Source organism: Falco peregrinus, chromosome 5 (assembly GCF_023634155.1).
Source record: "Falco peregrinus isolate bFalPer1 chromosome 5, bFalPer1.pri, whole genome shotgun sequence".
Lineage (NCBI taxonomy): Eukaryota > Metazoa > Chordata > Aves > Falconiformes > Falconidae > Falco > Falco peregrinus.
The window spans coordinates 71,172,007-71,195,643 of NC_073725.1; the positions used below are offsets into that span (position 1 = coordinate 71,172,007).

Genomic DNA, 23,637 nt, shown 5'->3' on the forward strand with positions numbered 1-23,637 from the left:
AAGCCCTCACCATCACTGGCACTGAGATATTCAGGGTTAGAGGATGCGTAGAGCGGTCCAGTTGGTCCTTCGGTTTGTCTGGAAGAGAGACGCAAATGCTTCAGCACATTTGCAGCCTTTGACACATTAGAACCGAAGGCAGTTTGATTAATTCCCAAAGCATGCAGCAAATACAAACTGTCCCAGTTTCCAAAGGCACAGAATATTTCCTAAACTAAATTAATGTCGCCATCATTATCTAAATTAGAAAATCAACACAGGCTTATTCCCAACAAATAAACAAAACATTTGGATAAGTTTTGCTTGGTCTGGTGAAACCAACATAACATTACACTCACCTCTTTTTCACAAGCACATAAGCAGCTCCAATAATCCCAGCAATTATTATGGCAAAAATAATCGGAACAATTATAACGGCAATATTAGGCTGAGCATTCACTAAAAGAGAAAGAAAGAGTTGGAGATAGTACGCAGGTCCAAAATCCAAGTATTTTCCTCAATAAAATCTTCCCCTTGAATCAACTGGAACATTCATGGCACTAGAGGTGATTTCAGATACAGAATGCAGGGCTGGTCAGAACGAGAACTCACACAGAAAAGCCAGACATTTCTAAGTAAGTTCAGTTTCTTGAAAATCCGTGTATCGGTAAACATTTTATGACCCCCTACGTTTCTCTGTGTGCTGTTTGCTAAACCCCCATCTTCCCAAAATAACCTGGGTTTCTACCAGGCATTAAATATTGTAAAGTAAAACGGACTCACAATAATCAGCCACATAAAAATAGGTAGGTTCTGTCCAGGAGCCGTTTCCAGCCAGTGATGTAGCTCGTATACGGACGCTGTAGTTTCCAGGCTGCAGTCCACGGAGTTTGCAGCCCTGCTCGCTGGCAAAATGCTTACGGGAAACGCAGTAGTGTGCTTCCTGCGGGAGGAGGAAGAGGAAGGCTGCGTTGCGCTACCTCTGCAACAGCATGCTAGGATTTCTCCCTCGCCTCCTTGTCTGGCAAACGCAGCTGAATCGGGCTTTCACATGCCCGGGTCTTGGTTCCAATATAGTGGTTTGTCCCAGATTTGCATTTTACAGTGCAGCGGTTCAGATTACAGAGAGCATATGGTATTCGCTGTACCAGATCTCAGCCCTGAAACCCGACCGGGGCTGGCAAGGCCTCCTACCCGCAGGGCACAGGCACCCTGCACAGGCAGCGGGGCTGCCCACAAGCCCTCTGGCTGCTCAACACTTTCTTAATTTCTCTAAGCAACTTAAATTTAGGTGTATTTAGGTTTCTGTCCTTCTGTGAAATAGAATTCCTAAAAACAACACCTGCAGCAAGTCAGCTTATTTATTAGACAAGCTTATTTGGCAAACAGGCATCACTGGGGCAGACTTTTATTTCTCGATGTCACCCCAGAGAGACTTCCAGAGGATTCACCAGTGAAGTTTCATGCCACGTCGGCTCATGCACAAGGAAAGCAGGCAGGACAGAACACTACAGGCATAAGGACTGTAAAGACTGAACAGTTCTGGACTCCCAGGCGGAGCTACTTCTCCACACGTGCTGCTTTAAGGGACCAGCAGAAATTCTCACCTCTGTCTCCCCGAGACGTCCGTAATTCACTTCATACAGCACAATTAGACCATTTGGCTCCTTTGGTTCTTGCCACTTCAAGTGCACGGTATTTTTCTCAACCAATTCATGGCTAACTGGACCGACGATGTCATCAGCCTTAGCTAGAACCAAGTTCATGGTTAATAATAATTTTATTTCAGGTCTTTGGCAGAATTCAAAACTGCCAATACTTCATCCATCATCCTTTCCTAACAGGACATAAAGATAGCACCAGGCCCGCACAATGTTTCTGCGCTGCAGCTGGCTCCTGTAGGAAAAGCAGCGTTTTGAGAACACTCATCAACCCAAAGCAAAATTCAGGAAGATAATTACCTTCTGGCATGGTCCTGGCACTGACATAAGCGGCCACACTGCATCGGGATTCCTGAGCATCATGGTTACAAGCGTGGAGCTCAATGCGATACCCAGTGAAATGCCGCAGGCCTGAGATAACCAAAGACTCCTTTGACTTAACTTTTTCAAAAGGTTTCTGTTCCTCTGTGTTCTCAGATGCCGCTGCAGAGCTGTTTGGAGAGGATGCGATGGTGGGTATCACCACAGTGGCATTTGCCACAGAGCCGAGGTCTCTTCGTTTTCTCGATGGCCTATGAAATAAATGTTAATCGTTACATTCAATGTGAACACATTCACCTGAAAAGGAAGAGTTAAAATGGGAGAGCTCAGAGTGCCACTGAGAACTCAAATTCAAGCCTCATATTTACAATGCAACAAAGAAATTCAGGACTTTTTTTTTTTTTTAACAAGCAATCTATCGCACCCCCTGTAATGCACAGAGCTTGTTAACATGACGTATCCCCCAGACTGACTCCTTGCACAACTTCATACAGGGGGGAAAAAAATAAAGTAAAAAAATCTAAGTCTAAAGTATTTGCCTGAGAATTCAAATTCCTCTAGGTCCTCTCAGCTAGATACAGCTTTACTAGGTTGCCTCACAGATGCTGTGTACAGTGTTGCAATGCTTTGGAGTTCATCTCCTACACATTCTAGCCTGGAGCAAATGAGGTCATACCACAGCCCCCGACTCTGATGACCTTAGATGTGCCACATATTCCAGGTGTTGTAAACTTGCATTTATAAAGCATTTATTGGCATACATCTGCCCCTTGGAACCCTAAGGCTGAATCTAGATAGACAGATAATTTTAACCTTTTCCTGAGAGACCACATCTATGACGTTCTTTTCAACAGCCACATTTAAAACTCACTGATTCAGATGACTTACTAGTTATGTAGTTGTGCGGTTCTGCTAACCAAATATTGCCTCTCAAATTATTGCACTTCGGTCTGAAAATCAATTTCTTGCAGTTGTAAAAACAGAACCAGCAGTGTGATCGTGTCAGCTCCCCTGTTTGCGAGTGAGCGCTACCAGCCAACTCTAACGTCAGATTTTGTCAGTAAATAAACAGAATAAATTCACCAGAATCAAGAACCATTCACAAATTTCATTTTCTGAGGGGGGTGGGGTGGGGTGTGTGTGTGCGGTGAAGAAGCAACAAGTACCAAAAGAAAACTCCTCATTCTAACACTTCACATCCTACCACACATTTGCCACGAGGAATTCCAGGTTGGGAACTAACCAACGTGGTGAATCAGTATATAGTATTAGGTTACATAAAAGGAATTAATGACATTTGAAAACTGGACCACGCGTTTTAAGGGGAGGATGATCTTTTTTTGTGCGTGCATGTGTGTGCAGCTATTAAAGGGTACAAAGAGTGACCTGAACTGAACCCACCCTTGAGGCATCGCCAGTCTCTAAAAATGTAACAAGCTGTTGAAGCAAATCTTTGCTGCTGAACTGAACTTTCCACTGCCACCCTCTGACGACCAGGCAAACGACTGGCCAGCTGCAGCTACCATGAGGGACTGTGCAGATCAGCTCTTTGTCTGCAACCCCCAGCTTCATCCCCTGATGTTACTTCTCCTCGAACAGTAAATGCAACCAGCTGGAAAGCAGATTTTAAGATTTTCTCGAACTAAACATCGGATTGTACACAACAACATAAACGTATTCATCCACCTGACGAAAACCGGGATGCCAAACAGCAAGTTCGGCAGAGCGCATCACAGTTTTTAGTTTTCTCTTTCTCTAATTACTATTTAACTCACTTTGGAGCTGCTGTTATCTCAGCTTGTGCATTGTTCTGAACAGTGTCCCCTAATAACGGGGCAGAGTTCAGAGACCCAGGTCTGTGTCAGGCCACCTCCCTCCTTTGGAAGGATTCTTTACGGTCAACCAGAACTGTGTTTGGACTTAAAAGCAAAGCTACACGCCACTGTTTACAAAGTGTGGATTCAGCTGTTCCTCACGTTTAAGAGAATTTTGTTTTTCACAAGTAAAACAGTAATTTGACCACTGATGCAACACAGAGTAAAACGCAAGAATAACTTCTTCCCTCTCAAGTAAGAGAAAGCAAGAAAAACTTTTGAAGCTCTAAACCCCAATCGTCCCATATTTAATATCCTGGAATTACAGCAATTTTCTTGCCAAATTCTCTGTATTTTCAAACATCTGATGTCTTCCCATAGTTGTTTCAGAGAAATTTTCATTATGGCCAATTCAGTAGCTCCAATAATCTTCCCTGTGAAACACCCAGATTCAGGTTCCTTCTCGTCCTACTGCCAGAGATGATCAGTGTGTGTGAGGTTCCCAGGAGGATGGAAGTGACAACTCATCACAAGCAATACGGCCTGTGCTGGGGGATTTTAATAATTCCTGAGCTAGCTTGGGCCAAGTTCTTCCACACACCTGAAACTAGCCCAGGAACAGCTGGCCTGCCTTCCTTGTGCTGGCAAAAGCCTTTATATATTTGCCTGTACAATTAATTGAACTCGGAAACCCAGGAGAAACAGTTACTTTTCATGTGAGTCATTTCCCAGATCTTGTTTGCTCTGTAACCCACTAATATTTGTAATGGCACGAGTGTGTGTGACAGAGGCAGGATAGAGACGGAGAGAGGAGTGAGACTGCTGCTTCTGCAGTAGTGGTGGTGGAGAATATACCTGAAACTACACCCTGAATTGCAGCCATTTAGTTCCCCTCTGCCTCTCAGGGCTTTTACATGACTTTTGAAATCTTTCCATGCTTTCCACAGCATCATGGAGTGGTTGAGGTTGGAAAGCACCTCTGGAGACTGTCTCATCTGCCCCCCCTGCTCCAAGCAGGGGCAGCTAGAGCAGGCTGCTCAGGACCACGTCTGGTTAGGTTCTGAATATCTCCAAGGATGGAGACTCCACAACCTCTCTGGGCAACCTGTTCCAGCATGTTTACCTGTTTGCTCCAATCTGTGCAAGACTTGTTCCGATAGAAGAGCAAACAACACAGGAAAGAAGAAACAAAGCATCAGCTTCTGATGGCCACTTTGTTCAGCTACAAAGGGAGGTTATGAAGCATGGGGTGTGAAGATACCTGCTAGCTCTGCCTGCGAAGGTGGGTATAGCAAGAAGCATTTAGAAACTTCAGGTTTGCCTTGCCAGAGCAAATTAACCCACAAGACTTGTGATAGTATCTCCTTGAGTAGCTAATCAACCGTGCACATGGGGAGGGAACAGCTTCTGTGACTTCCAGAGGGGTTCCCAGCAAGTGAGATCAGACCTGGCCTGAGGCAGAGCACGGCAGATCCGTGGCAGAGCTTCGTATGGACCGGATACTGCACGGGACCAGAGAGCTGGGAATGGGACAGGAGAAGATGGAAAACAAGGAGACAAGACATCGGGGGAGTAACTTCTCAACTGCTCTGTCTTCTGCACCCCTGCCATCTCATATTCCCTGCTGACCTCATCCGTGAGGTTCCTCCCCGTGACTGGCAGAATGCTTGGTGTCTCAAGGGGAGTCCACGCAGTACCTCCGGAGAGGTCAACAAATTATCGGGAGCCACACAAAAAGCGCTTGAAGTCAAACACACTTCATGTTCAGTTGCCAGGCTCTAGACAGGCTGCCCTGCAAGCAGGCAACAGGCACAGGGGGAATATTCAAAAAATACACACTATTCACAGGAAAACTAATTATAATTTATGCTGTGACAGCCTGGAGCCTGTCAGAAAAGACAAGCAGGACACACATCAGCAGGAAGGTATCTTTACTGCTGAGTTGTAACAGCAAAAGAGGCTTGTATTAAAAGGATTAATTAGCCTAGGGAAGTGGAGATTTCTTCCTTAGCAGGCTGACAAGGTGGCGATCATCCTGGTGATTGGTTTCTTCCTAAAATACATACCCCAGAAACTGGTCTGAGAAGCATCCTGGGCTGGCTGCACAATAAAATTGGGGGGAAAAAAAAAAGAAAAAAAAAAAAAGTAAAAAAAATCAGATTGTCAGAATTGTCCGCCTACAACAAGAGGAGTTTGGCTTTTGTACATGGCTTGGTTCTCCTCTGCTTCTGACTACGTTGTGTCCTGGCATCATTCTGCACACTGAAACTTGTCCTTCTGATTGGCACTAAGAGCAAAGAAGGAGCAAAAGGAGCGACTGCACAACTTCCATGTGTTGGCTGCAGGCATCAAACCAGGCTCGCAGAGAAGAGACACTGTCTAGCAGTGCATTCAATAATAAAAAACATTCAGTGGAGTAACACAGCTTTTGTCAAGCAGCTACAAATAAATGTTTATTAGCTAAGGGTGGTAAGCAGAGAATAAATTTCAAGCAGAAAATGCATGACAGCGAAGAGGGTAAATCATTACAGACTCTAACCTGATTCCCAGTGCTTCCTCTGTAAGTTGCATATGAAGTGTGAAGACATTCAACACCACTTAATGTGACACTGTGTGTGCCATTCAAAACAGGACATTCACCACCCACAGCAGCTGCATTCCTCATGGTATTGGAGGTATTTCCCAGACTAAGTGCAAGGACGACCGCAAATACCGTGCTAAAGGACAAGGCTATGGGATGGTAAACTTCCCTTTTTCTTTTCCTTTCTTTTTGACTGAGTGAAAAGCTAGACCACAAAATTTTAAGAGAGAAAAAAATAGCTATTTTTGGCATCACCCAAGTTTAAATGAGCTGCAGGCATTTTGCTATTTGTTAAGGATTCTCACTTTATCCTCAAGCTGAGGAGAATTCAGAGAAAGGAAATAAAAGCGGGATTTTCCCAGTCTGTAATAACAGCAGCTGTAGGTGCTCAGCTCTCACCAGTCTCCGACACACATACTGAGCTGGACTGTCCATCTCGTGGAAGCCCAGAGAGACTGGCAATACACCGCGTCTGGCATTTCTGCTTAATAATCAATTACATTCCCCTACCCCCTGGCCACCTAGACGATATTGTTGGATATTTGTACCTGGGGACAAAAACCTCATTGTGAAGATAGTTCTCAAACGTCTTGCGGAAGGCAGATTCTTCCAGCTCCTTTTGTATTTGAGAGTCTGTTTTAGGACAGGAACAACATTCTCCACTGACATCCTCATTTTCACTTTGATTATACTTCTGCGAGTCTTCGGATTCAAAAGGAGGAGACCACGTCCTTGAGGGCAGTTTTAACCCTGTGGACAAAACAATTTTAGTATCACTCAGGCTTGACACAGCAGAAGCAGATGTTTGATCCTACAAAGATCCCAGACTAGCATATACAAGATCCACAGCACATGTGAGCATCCTGAGCTTTGGTATCCAGGGCCGAGCAGCTTTTCCTTTTTTATGACAGGTCTTGGAATGGAGCTCAGATGCTGTTGTGGCCAGAGTTCTACCCCAGTTCATCTCAGTTTAGGTAACAGGTGAGATTTTGGGAGTCCTCAGTGAAGTTTTGTGCTCTGAAAGAATTGCAAAACAGGCACAGGATGCCTTCAAAAATTAACTTGGCCACTGATCTCCAGAAGCACTGAGATTTTTCCCCTTACTGTCTCTGTAGCTGTTATTAAACTTATTACTAAGTTTAAAAGGAACAAGTGCAGAAGTGAGATCCCCAAAGGAAAAAAGAGCTGATCACTTTGTAAAAAATGGTTTTGGAGACCTTTTGCACATAATTTGGCAGTAGCACCTCACGTATAATGTAACTGAACAGTCAGAGAACACAGCTGCATCTCAGCCTGCTTCTTCAACAACAGTCTGGGAATCTGCAAAATTAGGCGTCCAGAGCACCTCCGAGCTGCTTGAGGAATGCCCAGGGAATTCTGAGAAAGCTTGAAAAAAACGCACAGAGAGAGAAACACACACGCACCTTTTAAGCAGTAATCGAGTTCATACAGCTCGCTATCTTCTGCCTGCTGCTGCCAGAACACCAGGTAGTGTGTGATGTTCCCGTTGGGCTCCGAGGGTGGCTTCCACTTCAGAATGATTTGGGATGAAGAATTGGAAACAGATATCGGATCTAATGGGACTGACGGAACTGTGTGGGCAGGAAGAGACAGAGTTCGACAGAACAAGGGACAAACACAGGCAAGTTTCCACTTCTACGGGAATAAGCAGCGTTCTCCGCAGCGGGTCTGCTGAGAGCCAGCAGTGCTGCTGCAGGTACAGCAGCCTGCACACAGTCTCCTACATGCGGCCACCGGAGCCTGACAGAAGGGGGGCACGCTGGCACCACCCCCCCACGCAGGGACGCACACCTCCTTCCACTGGGTTAGGAATAACTTCCCACCACAGCAGAGCAGCAACGGCAGTGCCCGGTTTCACAGATATGGGACTATCACAACTACCAGTAAAAGACTAGATCTGTTTTTCTTTTCCACTTGCAAGGCAACATTATTTTAACGATACTGACCAGTAGCGTTGGTCTGGACGTAGATGATTTCACTCTTTGCACCATATGTTCTTCGTTCATCTGAGAAGGTGACCAGAGTTTTAACAAAGACAGCATACTGTGTCCATGGCTTCAAGCCCCTTAGCAGCCAGCCTGGCTGAGCCTGGGCTTTGGGCTCATTTGACCGTGGAGGTGGGTCGACATCTACAACTGTCCAGCTATTTGACCCACAAGCGTCTTGGCCATCAAACTCCGTCACATTTTGGTATGGGCTGTAAAAAAAAAAACCAAAAAAGCCTCAAACTAACAGAATCCTGATTCAAGCTTTTAAACCCAACCTTTTTAAATACATCACTGAAAGTGATAATCCTTTACCCTTTGCAGAAAGTATAGCTACCTCATTATATGTATTCTGAAAATGAAGCATAGGGAGTTTTGCAACCCAGTCTCCTAACAGCATCACAGGACAGGTACTGTTCCACAGACAAACCCAAGAACTAAATCCAGGCTAATTATTTTCAGCTTTATGAAAATCAGCTTGGTAACCCTCAATTCCAAAACAGTGCTCCCCACCTCAAAGGGAATAAAAACCTCAACATCCCATGGAGATAGTGGGGAGATGATAAACTCCATGGTTAGAGTATGTATGTCTAGAATAGCTGGAACAATTAATATTTGGATTCTTCTTAAATAATGAATTTTGACTGTACACAGCTCAGTAAGCCAGGGATCTTCATCAACACTTTTATATAAGGGTAAAATCGGAAACTGAAGTGTAGGAGCCAGACAGCCACAGAGACTAAATAGCTGTGCCTACAGCAAATCTAATACCTGCTCTTCAATGCCAACTGCCATTCGCGGAATCCCAGCATGGCTATTATTTGGTAACCTAACAGTGGATCACTTACGCTTCTTTGTAAAAAAGCATAAAGCCCAGGAGATCACGGAAATCTGGAGGCCAGTACGGCTCCCACTTCAACAGGATCTTGTCATGAGAAGTTCTAATGGATGAAAACTTCAGCAATTCATTTTCACCTGTAACAAAAGAGAACCAACAACGATTTCGTTAATGCTAATAAATAAAAGTTTTCTATTTTTAATTATCTTTGACGTTTATTTTCTCCACAGATGACTATGAGAAAGTTGGCACTGAGAAGAGCTGCTCGTTAAAGCCTTATCTTACTTCGAAGCTATTCCTGCCTTAAGCCGGGGTTGGACTAGATGACCTCCTAAGGTTCCTGCCAGCTTAAATTTTTCTATAGTTTTATGAAAATGACCCCGTAGAAGAGCTGAACTAAATTCTAATAAGTGGGACACCTAAAGGCCACATATTTTAAAATTCACCATGATCTATGCAACTGAACCCAGCAAAATATGGTTTGCATAGAAGGCAGAGGCTACAAAAACTAAGTGTGTGGATTCCCAGCCTTGCCTGGGAGCAGCACGGTCCCTTTGCGAACAGGAGGGAAGGACAACAAGTAGTGCAGGAGGGTGGAGTTTTGAGGGTAGCGTCACGATATGGTATGTCCAAGCAGCCCAAGAAGGACTGACTGTGTAGCTCAGATTGGATTTGCCATTCCTGCAGTAACTGCACAAGGGAGGAAGAACGTCCATTGCACTGGCACCACATCCGGAACAAACAAGGGCTTTTTTTTTCTTTTTTCCCTTTTTTTTTTTTTTGGTAAACAGGATGCTGCCAGTGTGAAAACAAGACCTGAAATGTAAAAACAAACAAAAAGCCAATCACACTGGCAACCTGTGTTTTGAGGTGGAGGGGCGGCACAGAGAACAGCTCAGCAGGGTGGAGTTGAAGCTGGCGAAGAGAAACGCAACCGTCTCCTCCAGGTGCCTTTAAACGAATCAACCAGCTCCCCGGCTGGGAGCTGCACACAACCACACAACAGAGCTGGCTTTGAACCCCAGATCCAGGCTCATCCCCAAACATGGGAAGAGCTGGTTAGTGTCTCACAGGAGGAGATGACCTTTACAGGCAGCTGATTCCCTGTCCCCCTTCACTCTGCCCAGGCTGGAGTGGTGTACCTGAGAGTATGGCTCTGTGTATGTTTTTTCACTGGCACAGCCAGTGTTTAGGTACAGTCATTAGACTTCCTTCTCCCTGCTGTGCTGGCACGGCTGCATGTGTTGATATGTGGCAAACCACATCAGGAAACTGATTTAACCGAAAGATCTTCACTTTTGTTCACAAATAGCTACGTCAGCATAATAAGGGCAGAGCTGGGGAAGGGGCTGCTTAAGCAGCGCTGTCCCCAGATGCAGAGAAGCAGGATGATCTAAGATGCACTGCAAGCTGTGAAAAGAGCAAGGAACTGAAATGCAAAGAACTGAAATCATAGTTTAATTAATGCTGGGTTTTTTGGTGGCAATACTTGCTTAAGCATCTCGTGTGTCAACCTGTGTGTGCCCCTGTTCCTGTGCACATCTACAGCTTCGCGGGGCTAGGCAATAAATCAAAGCAGAGAGACGACACGAGCTAGGAACAACAAAGCCTGCCATCTTTTATCCCAGATTAATTCTACAATCTGGTTCACCATGCAGACCTGTAAAGAGTTTTACTGGCACAAACCGGGAAGGGGGATTGTGTGTGGCACCGAATGGGAACAAACAGCAGGGCTGGGGGTGCGGAAGGGATGCACTTACGGCAGTGTTGCTGCCAAAGTATCTGCAAAGCTACCTCTTCAGTAGGATGACTTTAGTTAAAGCATAAAGCAACACTGTGTGTTTGCTCCTTAGCCATGCTGACACAGGCATTGTCTTATCATTGTTCTTGAAGAAAGCTGTTGGCTTAAAAACCTCTGAGAAGCACAACAGAAATTGTTGGAAAAATGTCTCTGACCGTTGTCACAGCAATTCTCTCACATGGCTCCAGAGACGGGTGGAAATCCTGTTTCTCTACTATGTTTATTCTGTGTGCGGACTGTCGGCTCATGACACGGGAAAAGAAGATTATGACTATTAATCAGGTACTCAGCTGTAACACAAAGTCCCAATCTGGACTGAGGTTATGTTGTGCTAAACTCTTCAAAAAGGCACAACAATACACTGAACCCTGCAAGAATCACAGCTGAGCACACAGTGAGCAAACTTCTGAAAACCGCAGTTGGCCAGGTAGGCTCCTGGCCAGATGGAGAACCCGTAAGTACTTCTACTTGTGGCACAGTGACAGTGTTGCCCCAGTGCACAAGCAACCAGCGAGTCTGGTGCTTCCCCAAAAGGACAAAAGGACAGTCCCTGGAAAAACATCATAGGTTGGGCTGAGAGAAATAAGAGCGTGAGGTTAGCAAGGCAGATGAAAATGATGCAAGTCTCGCTGCCTCCTAAGACGTTCTTACATGAGGCTTGATCACCATTTGTCTTCAGGGCTATGTCATTCCTTTCCTGACGGCCCTTAGTCCCAGAGATCTCCTCCATCTTGTGGATTTCTGACAAACACAGTTTGGGATTATAATGGAAGAAGAGTTTGCCTCGTGCAATAGTGAGGTTGTGTTTACTCCAGTCCCAGAGTTGGCGGAGATTCTGGTTGTCCAATGCATAAAATGAGTAATTCCTGAAAGCAGAGAATGAAAATGTGGATTGGGAGAGGATCCACTGAAAACTTTTCCCCCCCCATGCACTAACCCAGACACCAAAGAAAAATGAATGCAAACTCCCTTCCCTAGCAGGCCACAAGCCCTGGGCAGAGGAACATTTAAAAATAACTTGGAAATTGTTTACCAATACAAATGACCCTCATAGCACTAGTACTCCTTACACTTCAGTGTTAAAATGAAGTATATTTTGAAAGAACTCACCCAGCTTCTAGTGTTTCTCCCCTAATCAGATGTAGTTTACGAAAAAAAGAAAGAGAAACCAAGGCATAAGACCGGCGAATTTTTAGGTAACCTGAGATTTCTTCTATCAAGCCAAGATTCGCTTCTAGCTCAGCTGCTATGTTATCTACGGAGAGGAAAACATGGGTTTTAGTTTTCTGATATCACAGAGAGAAACACTGATATCGGAGCCCAACCATATTAAATAGAGCTGCTTTACATTAATTCATAATTCATAAAACCTTATGAAAACCTCAAACGAACATCACAAGAGCCTTTGCTTTGCGCTTATTTTTCTGAATCACTCTAAGATTCAGGGTGGTCAAAGCAAAAGCGAAATGCTCCAGCTCAGGGATGGTGTCACATTCACCCATCTAACAGCCAGCACTCCCTGCCCCCTTCCACAGACAGAACTTACTTCCTCCACGGATATTTATAACTAAGCTTCCATTAACAACTGTGCAGCCACGGAGCTCCTGCGCCGATGTCACTGAATCGATTGTCTTCTCCTTCCCATAGTCACAAACCTTCGGGCAGGGCCCTGCGCAGGGTGTACAGTGCAAGCTGGAAAACAGGAGAGGCAGGAATGCAGATGCGATGCTTTTGCAGAATGCCATCTCAGGCGTCCTCAGCAACTCTCAAAAGCTGAGTAATCAATGCAAAGCGACAGCGTCCTGACAACATGCCATGGGATCCACTTGCAGTAAGCAGCACACAGCTCTTACGAACTCCAAATAACTGATAATTCTTTAAATTGTCATTTCGACATTTCAAACACTAATCATTCTGTCCCTTCCTACACAACAGAAACCAGAGTGAATTGATTTTGATGATTTTAAATAGCCCACCCACCACGATGCTCTCAGTCCTATGCATACCGGGGGTTTCAAGATCAAGAAATCCAGCCACAGTCTCCATGCCAAGATCATTAACCAAACAGGTAATTGATGAGCAGAGAGCAGGCCGTTCATCTGGGAATCCTCTGATTAAGTACTGCATAAAATGTTGCTTTAAAGAAAGGCAAGCAAGCATGTGCTTTGTGCTCTGGGGAAATACTTCTTAAATAGCAGCAAGATGATTGCTTGCCCTGGTCACAACACCACAAGAATGTGTTCCCAACTAGTTCAGAGAAATAAATACTCTAGGAAAAGCACGGACTAGTGGTGTAAGGTCCTACTGACAGCAGCCTGGAACAAGCATAGGAGGGAGGTGATGGCTGCTGTTAGACAAGCAGCGTATCAACTCCGGGGGCTGCTAGTTCGCTCTTTTAAAAAGCAAAACAGGAAATGGAATAAAAAGTCCCGTTGGAGTGAATTCCCTGAAATCATTATGGCAGGAGCAAATACCTGTGAGCACAAAGCTACCAATATTCATAGGAAATCTGACTCATCACAATATATAATGTTATTGTGGGACAAACAACAAAGTTTTCAGTGATAAACAGCTCAGCAACATAAATTATTTAATTCCTTTGTCGAGAAACCCTGGGAACAGATAGAATGGCTGTTCGCTGCTTTGATTCATGCTGCACTTGTTTGTTACACTGTCCATTTATGTCTGGCACAGCTTGAACCTGCTCAATGAAAGTAATTACAGGGACAAGGGACAGAGATTCTGAGAATGATCCACTCAAAATGCGCTACGCTCTTTTCATTAGACATGACTTTTCCCTATTCTGCTTAACAGCAAGGCGTTCCAGTCCGAGGTGTGCTTTGGATGGGAAGGGAAGCAGGGCTACTAAAGCCTCTCCACTGCCCATCTCCCTCGTCTCACTTGGTTACAGAAAGACCCTTGCAGCTTGAGGGTGCTCCTCTACCTCGTCCTCCGTCTCCCTTTCCCACTTTTTCCAGACTTGAGGGGAACCAAGGGAAGAACAAAGTACCAGCACGTGGTAGGTCAACCCGTCTGCTTTTAATGGCTTCAATTAGTGAGGTATTAGTTTGCAAATCTAATTAAACCAGGTAATTGTCACAGACACGCTGACGCTGGAAACTTTTCTTGGTCTTGACACAGGACACAAATCTACAGCATGGTTTCTCTGCCTGCAGACACTGGTACTTACTTGCTGGAATTCATGATGTACCCTGACGGGCATTCATGAATGCATTCGTTATTGTGGATAACGTGACACCCCGACTCCCTGGCATTTTTGCATTTGTTGTGTAGTTCCTGGCAGAAGCTGAAGGTCACACAACGCCACCCCTCAAAGCGATAGTAACCGGGTGGGCAGGTGTCCACACATTTGCCCTCAAGGTAGAAGTTGCGGCAAGACACGCATTTTTCAGGGTTGTTTGGCTCTGTGCAGTCCCCAAGACATTCGCTGTGACAGCACTGACCATCAGAGGTGCAGCCTTGGGACTTGCAGGCAGGTGGACAAACTGTGAAGAGAAAAGAGAAAAGGCAACTGAGTACCACAGGACAACCCGATGCGGCATGACCGTGAAGGGCTTACAGCAGTGACACGTCACCCTGCCTGGCCTGGCATCTTTCTTCTCAAAGGGCACGAGCCCGAGATGCCATGAGCGCAGGCATCTGCATCATCTCCACTTTGCAGTGTAAACTCCAAATTTTAAAAACATTTTTTGGAGAGTGTTATCATTCACTCTCACAATTCATTAATGCTCATCTGCAAAAAGAGAAAAAACGAGTCTCTCGGACCAGTACTACAAGGCTCCCAGGAGAGCTCCAGCGACTCCGTCATTATTCCTGAATCCCAGAAGTGATGAGACTCTACAGCAAGAGTCTCCCAGTCTGGGACAGCCAGTTTCAGCCAGAAGAATGTAGTTTCCCACAGCAGTGCCGCAAGTAATGCACGTCCAACAATACTTTTACATAACCCTTCAGCTTTATCAGGATTTGCTTTCCATCTGCCTACCACCCTGTCAGAAGGTTCCCCGGAGGAAGCCTGCTGCCCTGGCACCCCACACATGCCTGCTGGTGACTCTCCCAGCAAGTCCAAAAAGAAGGGCACCCACGAGTGTTATTGCTTGAGGCTTTTATGGTTTACTTTCTAATTGCCCATCACTTAGTGCCTCACAATACTTTCAGTGAGCCGTTTGGGCTTTGAAATAGAAACCGAGTGGCAGCGTAGCTCAGAGCAAACCCCATGACCAGCACTGGGCAGGGAGCGGGAGGGGAGGCTGGGCAAACCCAGGGGAGCTCGGAGGGAAAGGATGGTTCTGCCCCTCCGCTGCTCAGCACCTTCTCCCTCAGTCTTAACGGTTCAAATGAGGCTGAACCAATTACACCCAACTGCTTAATCTGGAACACGCCATCAGGAAAGATACAACAAAGCTGAAATCTCCGCTACAAGAGCGAGCACCAAAGCCAAGCGCGGCTTTGACGGAGCCATTTAGGGAGCAGTAGGAAGAACTTTAGGTGGGGGATGGGGGACATGGGCCTGGATTTATCCGCACAGTGACATCCAGCCTCGGGGCTACAGCTGTGAGTTGCTGACACGTAGATCAAGACCCCAGCTCCTCAGCGAACACAGCGTTTGGTCAGAGGGCACATCTGAACGGCTTCTGACGCGCCACCCACGCGCCCTCGGTGGAGGAAGGCAAAGTCCTCCCGCGATCTGGGCTGGCCAGACCAAGCAGCCTCACACCGAATTACCACCACCTGCCTTCACAGTTCCCAAGCTTTCTGTCCAATACTCAGCACTGAAGCCAGAGGGGCTTTATTTGGGGACATCCCAGACACACCAATGTCTGGGGGCTAAAATGTTATTTTTAATTACTGGCTAATGTGCGTGAGCAGACCCATCACGGAACACGGTCTAGTTTTATCAGCTAAATGAGCAGCACCCAGGATCCCTAGTACAGCGTGCTGCTAAGTACTGACCATCACATCACCAGCTGTGGTTAGGAAGAAAATCCCCCTCCATCGTGTCCCACCCCACGTTAAAGGATTGCAGAATTAAGTGTGTTAAAGTGGTTAAGGCCATTTGTGGAATAAGCAGCAGTAGCTGCAGTAGATGGGACAGTAAAGATGAGCAGTTTCAGGTTTGTTCCAGCCTGATTAATCCCTTGAAGAAATACAAAATGGGTAAGGTTGAAATTCTACCACAAGGTCAATTTAATCTCAAATATCTTACTGCTTCCATGTCAGCCCTTCACTGCAGGTATTTCCTCTGTGCATCCCTCAAGATTAATCTGTTAACAAGAAACACGGGAGTGTATTTCAAATTTAGGTCTTGTTTTGGGAACCTGCCACAAACAGTAACTGAGCAACAGCCAAACAGAAGCAACTTGCAGGTGATACCTACAGTCTAACTATAAAATGAGAAGCTTGCTATAGAAGCACAGTTATATGTTCTTTACCAGGCCACAGATGAAGCACAGTCTAGCAACAGATGTCATGGCTGCAGTTTATTAGAAGTACTGGCAACAGAAAAACACATGAGAGAAAATTCCAGAATTTAGCCCAAAACACTATCAAACTTGCTAATTCCAGTCTAAAATATCAAGGTTTATGGGGGAAAAAAAATTTCTGGGCTATTTCTTACACACTTCCCTGTGTTCCTAAGTGAGCACCAACACACTGATGTCTTGCAAGGACTTCTACGCTTGCTAGTACCAGCGCTCCCTGCAGCACACACCTCCCTAGGCTGGGTTAGCATCCAGCTGGGAAGTAAACTGCTGCGGCGAATACATGCAGGAATGATCTCCGCAAGCTGGAGGGCAAGTGATAGCAACATCAGTCACAGCGCCTCCTCCAAAACAGTATTTTTCCAGGTCTGTTTCATGCCTAAGAACTATGAAGTTCATAATATTCAGGAGACAACATTTGTATCTCAAGGAGTCAGCGGAGCAGACAGGTAATTTGGAAAAGTTGTCCCTCATGCAAAACACCCAGTGACACATGGCACCTATTTAACATTATACCACCCAGTATTTCTTCTTTCAATTTGTTATGGAAACTAATCTTCCATGTCCTGTGCTTATTTACACACTTCAAACTCAGCTGCAAATATTCACAGGGCAGAAACTGTTTAAATTCTCAGCTCTAAAGGTTTTTAGAAGATACAATTAAACCATTTTTAAACTGTTCTGAACTTTCTCTTTTTCCTGTTCTACCAGCTTTTGATGTTTCAAAGACGGCTTGAAGAAAGCAAAGCAGCCAAGGCAACATCTTTTTTCCATTAAGCACTCAAGACCAGAAATTGTCAATCACTGTTTCGTGTACATCCTCATTACAGAGATCCTGAATAGATGTCATCTTGACATGTCAAAGTACGCATGCTAGAAAGCACGTGAAAATCACGTAGAAACCTCTCCAGCCGATCTTCACTACCACTTCTTACAACTATTACTACAGCATCCAGGTTATGTGACTCCAGATGGGTCAGAAGAGGGTTTTTTTATTTGGGTTTTTTTGCTGCCACCTTATGCTTTCACTGCAGGACAACACTGAATAGGTTCGTGCTGACCCAGTGCACCCCATCACCCCTTCATCATTGGGGTTTGCAGACTCCAGTAATCACCACTGGCCCGTGTAGACTTGCCTCTTTGCAATGAGACCGTGCTTTGGGGAGCTGGGGCAGCTTTGGGGAGCTGGGGCACGGTTCGGTGCAGACCGAGGAGGCACAGGGTACGCTCAGACACAGCAGCTATACAGCCCCAGCCTCTGCACAGTGCTGTGGGACTTCTGGACAGTGCGGTGCCTCCCTCTCAGCCCAGGGAGCAGAAGTCAACTCTCGTCATTCCGCACAGAAGAGAAGAAAGTCAAAAGTGAACTTTGTAAATCCTAGTTAGAGACAAGGGAAGAGCTGTTTTGGGGTAGGGGCAGACACCCCCACACTGCACCATAAAACCTACTGCAGGGAAAAGTGCTTCAGCACCAGCACCAGCGCAAAACTATTCGTCACTGCCATGAAACCGCTTCAGCAGGTCTTTAAAGACAGGACTTTCAAAATCCCTGTCTCAAAGATGACAAACAGCATAGCACTTAACCAATCTGCCCTGGATGAGGGAGAAACAGAGCCGACACAGAGGTTCAAACCTGTAGTTCCAGGGGTGAATAAATATTTAACTAGCTAGCTCGAGTGGCTCCAAAGACTTGGGAAACAATGCATTTTACAAACTTTTCTGATTATAGATTCAAACTGACGTTTTTTCAGGCTGCTGAGGCCCAGCTGGGGGGGACAAAAGGCAGCAGAGTCAGCGCAAAGGAATGTCTACCTCTGTGGATCAGTCCCGTAGTTTCACCACTTCCCTGTTCTTCAGGTGGAAACAAAACACACTGATATGGTAAACACATTCCCAAGCCAACACAGGTAACCAGGAGATCCATATTTAACAGGCAAGTCAATTAAGCATTAAGTTGTTCAGCTAGTAAACACAGTTTGTCTGAATATTGAGGTATGATTAAAAACATTTGTGTTAGGTCTTGTTTCTTGCTTTCTGCTAACAAATCAATAGCTGGGAATTGTCAGAAAAAGAGGAAAAAAAAAAAAAAAAGATAAAAATCACTCAGAGTAAGTTTTCCTGTTCCTTGGGGATCCTCTGCCACTGGATGGGTTTAAATAGCAACGTCCTGGGTGGGCTGAACTGAGTGTTGAAATGGATGGTGGCCTGGGTACAAGGGGTACACAGTTCTTTAAGACAAAATTCTAAACCACACGTGTGAACGTCAAAATGCTGCATATATACACAGATGTTCCCACATGGTTCTGGGGTTGATTTGTCGTGAACTGACATGATCTTTCGCCCGTGCAATAACAAGCCCCATCCATGTGAACGTGGGTCAGAGGCGGCAGCCCAGGCCACCATAGGCCATCCTGGCCGGCCGGGGTCACCAGCCGTGTCCCGCGCAAGCCGCTCCTCTTGGCCACTGAACCAGCCAGTGGCAAGGAGCAAACTCACCCTGCACCGTCAGGTCCCGTCTCATTTACACAAGCTGTATTTTGATTACAGACCAGGCAATTAGGAGGCTCCAGATCCAATGAAATCCAGGACAGAAAACAACAGCGGCAGGAGAACCGCCCTCAACCTCAGCCAATGCATTTGCTGCCTGCACAGGGAGGCATCCAACCGCTCCGCTATCTGCACAGGGCAAACACGCCTGAACCCCTTGCCAGCTCCCCAAACAAGCCCTCGCCTCCCACCGCCTGCAGCCCACGATGCCACCAAACTCATCAGGATAATGCAATTTCACTGGCTTTTTGCAGGGTTTTTCTCACAGCAAGCATTTTGAGGCGTATATAGAACCAGGAGAAAAATGTGGGAGGAAGCCAGTCTGAACCCAGCACTGACACGGCTTAAAATGGCTTGTTTTGGCCGCGATACATATCGCTCGATGCCAGAGCTTAAGTTAGTGTAATGTTATAAGACGTGCACATGCGTATAATTCAAGCCAGAGTCCCACAGAAACAGTATCGGAGAGCTCTGCACTTCCCTGTGTTTTTTTTTCTCTTACTGTAAATGGCTGCAGTATCTGGCATACAAATTAATCCAGTCTTGCACACACACACCCCCACATAGAACCATACTCCAGTTACAGTTGCAGTGGGAACCGTAATTTAATTTCCTCACTGTACAGTCATGACAATGACCTCCACAGAAATGGGTTCTTGTGGTTCTAAACAAAAACAAAACCAACAAGAAAAAAAAAAAAAAAAAGGAAACCCAAGGACTAATTGCCCACGGCAGTAACTCCTGAGTGTGTTGCAAGCATGTGATCTTAATTTAGCACTGCAGAGTTTGTGCTTGTTTCCTGAATTTCTGCAAGTGCTGAGTGGCATTGCTGCTTTTGAAATTCGTATTAATCTTACCTCCTTATAGAATTATGTATTGAATCATGTTACATGTACACAGCATTTTTCACTTGATCACTGTTCCTCAAAACTAACTCATTCTCCTTCTGTCAAGAAGACTCCAAATTCAGTAAGTCATTAAGCAGTGTTTGTTACAGAGTTCTATAACATGATTTTAATCCATAAAACAATCTTTTTCATTTTTTTAACATGTTCACCTATTTTCTTCTGAGCATTTATGCGATCTGAACACATTGAAATGACACCTCATCCAAATGCATTAATGTATTGTCAGGTTGAAAACAGCTATTAAAGATTAAATAAAACTGCATCCAGCGAAAACTAGGTATAAATCTAAAACTCTATAGCACAGCAGGTTGACAGAGGGTTGCTGCAAGAAAAAGAGTGTTCTGCCAACCCCTCCGCACTGTGGCTTATGTCCTTCAATTATTTCTTCATGTCACCGAGACCAGAAAGGCAGAAACGTAAATCCTAAACCCCAACAGCGGCATTCTTGGGCTGCACAGGGCAAACTGCTCCCAGGGCATCACAATGGCAGCGTGCCGGGGAAGAACATGGTTATAGAGGTCTACCGGACTGTAAAGAACACAAGGACTTTTGATTGCCTTAGTGACTAACAACAGTAGCTCTCCCAGACCTTCTTAAACCTACAAAATAAATAGAGCAACTAGAACAGAACAAAAAATAAGAGGTTAACATGCTTCTACAAAAAGATTGCCAGCAACGCCTGACGCCGGCTGTAGTTATCAAGCAAAATTCAGGAAATATCACAAGATATTCAAGCAAACTTTATGACACTTATTCACAGTGTTCAACTGCTCTAACAACACTCATCCCTCCCTTTTCCCCAACGCCAAAGACATCCAAGGAACAACCCTCCCAAAACGTATCGACTCCAATGCTGGTAACCGCACACAGGATTTCAGTTTTTAGCACCAACTCGGGAAGGAGCAAGTGCCAAATAAATTCAAGGCTTTACAACCAGCACAAAAATTAAAGTGTTATTTATATAATGAGATATTATAGAACATAATGCCATGACCCCACTGAACTGCGAGTTGGAAACGTTAGGAGGTCTGTATTTACACAGGAACAGATAAAATTAACTGCAGGTGCCTCCCTTCCCATAGACAGTGACTTCCAAAAACAACACGCTGTTACTCAAACAGAAAGGAAACTCTTCCCATTGAAATTTCTCAGGACAATGTTACAACTCTTATCTCATCTATCAGTAAGGATAAGAAAAAACGTGTTTCACCTCCCAACCCTTTCACAAGTTACGTGCTCATTTGGAGCTACGGGGAATGTCTCAAATATTCCAAAATGGGACTGGTGCCATTTGCAAACCCCCTGTGTTTGGCTGCTCCCATGAGGCATCCTCCCAGCCAAGAACAGCCACCACAGCCAAAACCGACGAAGATGCTGGTACTGTTGTGTGGACCTGTTAGGGTCAGCAAATGTGAGTTTAGTGAAGATAAAAGGGCCTGGAGATGTCCAGTGGTTCCTTGTCCAGTGGCGATAATGGAGGATATGGAGGTCTGCGAAAGAAGTGGGTGAATGGAGATTAAGGGGAAAAGGTTGAGCTCTGTTTTTATAGAGGAGGAGAGCAGTGAAGGCAGATGCCTCTCGAAACGCAGTCTCTTCCATGCGACCTTCCACTCTTGAGGCTGCGGAGTAACCTGCTACCTTCTGCATTACAACTGCTGGTGGGGTATTTCTCTGGAAATAGAGACATTTACTCATGTACGAATTATGCCAAAGAATACAGAAAACTTCCTAAGAGGAACTCATACATACATATAGACACACATACTTTCATTTATATGATACATGAAAATATTTTTATACATAAGTCATATGATGAAGCCTGGAGGAAGTCATCAGCCACAACAGATCCACAATGCCTTTGATCACTCACACTTCACCCTCTTAAAAAGTTGTAACCTTTGCAAATGAGCTTCTCCAGCTACCACACGAAGGACACGAGGCAGGACCCCTGCCCGGGCGTACAAAGCCCTGCCTAACGTCAGACTCAATGGCTCACCTCCGTGGCTAGAGGTAGTCAGGCAGCCTGACCATCATCTCTTATTTTGGGGGACAGAACTTCTTGGGCTACAAACCTCAGCTACGAAAGTCCCTCACCTTCTCCCACTGAACCTTCAGGACAGACCCTCGTTTCACCAATATCCTACACCTTTCTGTTTCTCTCCCTTGAAGGTTTTCACTCCTGCTCTTGTCTGTCACCCCAACTATTCGCATGGAGAAGTGGATGCCTCCACTCGAGTGTGCCTAATATTGCCCAGATAGAATAAAGATCAAAGAATCATTTTCCTTTCATGCATTTTAAGTGGTGCATGTGGTGTTTACACCATGGCCGCAAGCCCCTTATGAAACGAACTTACAGAGCCAAGCACGTCTCTGATCAGAGCTAGGGGACAAAAGTGAAATAAAAAAAAAATAATTAAAAAATTAAAACTCAGGACTAGGTCTGTTTTCACTCTCCTAGTACCTTTCAATCAAGCTGATTCCCCCAAGCAGGTAAAAACAACTTGCAGAAATCTGACTAAACTGTTGGCAACCAAGCTCAAAATACCAAAACATGGAGTTTGATTTGAAAACACAGCAGCACTGTTAAAGGTGGAACAAGTGTCACAAAGTGCACACAAGGATAGCGACGAGAAGTTGTAAATACTTTACCTAGTGTCTACAATGCTGCTGTTGTGCCACTCTCTGGCAAGCAGATCAAGCTTGCTCCTTGCATTTTGTGTTCAAAATTACATGGGAGCTTAGCGCAGCATAAGGGTTTGGAAATAACCACAACCTCTGCTTGCTTGCTTTTTTCTTTAATAGGCAAGCCCCAAAACTGACACTACATCTTCAGGCAAAACCTGGAGTCCCCAGGCAGTTACCACGAAGTGTAACGCTCCCATGGACATCTATCCTAACTCCAGGCTTTCCGACTGCCAGTGCCTCTGGTGCTTGTGATGGAAGATGAAGCAGCCACCACACCCACCCCGATCCCTCAGCTACCTGAGGACTGGGAGACATGAATTCCCCGAGATTCAGCCTTTCTGACAGTAATTTGCAAAAGAGCCACTATGTGAAATCTGTTTCCCTATACAAAGGGGCAGAGACGCTCAGCATCCCTAACCTCTGGGAAACATGAGGATCTGTAAGGTCTAGTTAATTTTAAAGTAGTTTGCACATCTGCCACCTCATACTGTACTTGATTCTGTACATTGGAACAGACTATCTGTAATTTAGACCAAGACCAGAATCTTTAAAGTTAATTTGGGGAAATTTTCTGTAAAGCTTTGCTCATAATTTTACTCACAGCTATGAGGGTGCTTTTTTGTTGTTATGGTTTGTTAAATGCCAATCCTTATTACAACCTAAGGATTTGTTTCTATCATTCAACAGCCGACACACCACCTGGGAGCCTCATGAAAGCTTCATGTTAATATTTAACTATATATTGCTCTTTCTGATGTACAGCATCTTGAAAACATCCCTGTTCACTTTAACCTACTCCCATCAAACCTGCTCGCTCAGACTGTGATCCCAGCAGACCCAAGAGAATCAGTGAAGTGGTCCAGGCAGCCACAGGCATCCTAAAATAAGCGTAACTGCACGTGAAGTCTCCGTCCGTGCTGTATTACAGATCTGCACTCTGGATCCCTGAACCAGCAGGATGTGAACCACCTCCCTCCCCAGCCAGCTGACTGTGTCAG

At 45.2% G+C, this 23,637-nt stretch overlaps 1 protein-coding gene across 2 annotated transcripts in view; it reads right to left on the minus strand.

The window, feature by feature from the left end:
• INSR (insulin receptor) overlaps positions 1-23,637 on the minus strand; it is a 62,033-nt gene that overhangs the window by 11,018 nt on the left and 27,378 nt on the right. For both annotated transcript variants that reach the window (XM_005244131.4, XM_055807026.1), the window contains exons 3-15: positions 14,192-14,507; positions 12,548-12,693; positions 12,112-12,256; positions 11,653-11,867; positions 9,211-9,337; positions 8,324-8,574; positions 7,781-7,948; positions 6,905-7,106; positions 1,941-2,212; positions 1,587-1,729; positions 763-922; positions 339-438; positions 11-78 (exon numbers count right to left, since the gene is read on the minus strand). In XM_005244131.4, coding sequence (XP_005244188.1) covers positions 11-78; positions 339-438; positions 763-922; positions 1,587-1,729; positions 1,941-2,212; positions 6,905-7,106; positions 7,781-7,948; positions 8,324-8,574; positions 9,211-9,337; positions 11,653-11,867; positions 12,112-12,256; positions 12,548-12,693; positions 14,192-14,507 — 2,313 coding nt within the window. The remainder of the gene's footprint in view (positions 1-10; positions 79-338; positions 439-762; positions 923-1,586; positions 1,730-1,940; positions 2,213-6,904; positions 7,107-7,780; positions 7,949-8,323; positions 8,575-9,210; positions 9,338-11,652; positions 11,868-12,111; positions 12,257-12,547; positions 12,694-14,191; positions 14,508-23,637) is intronic.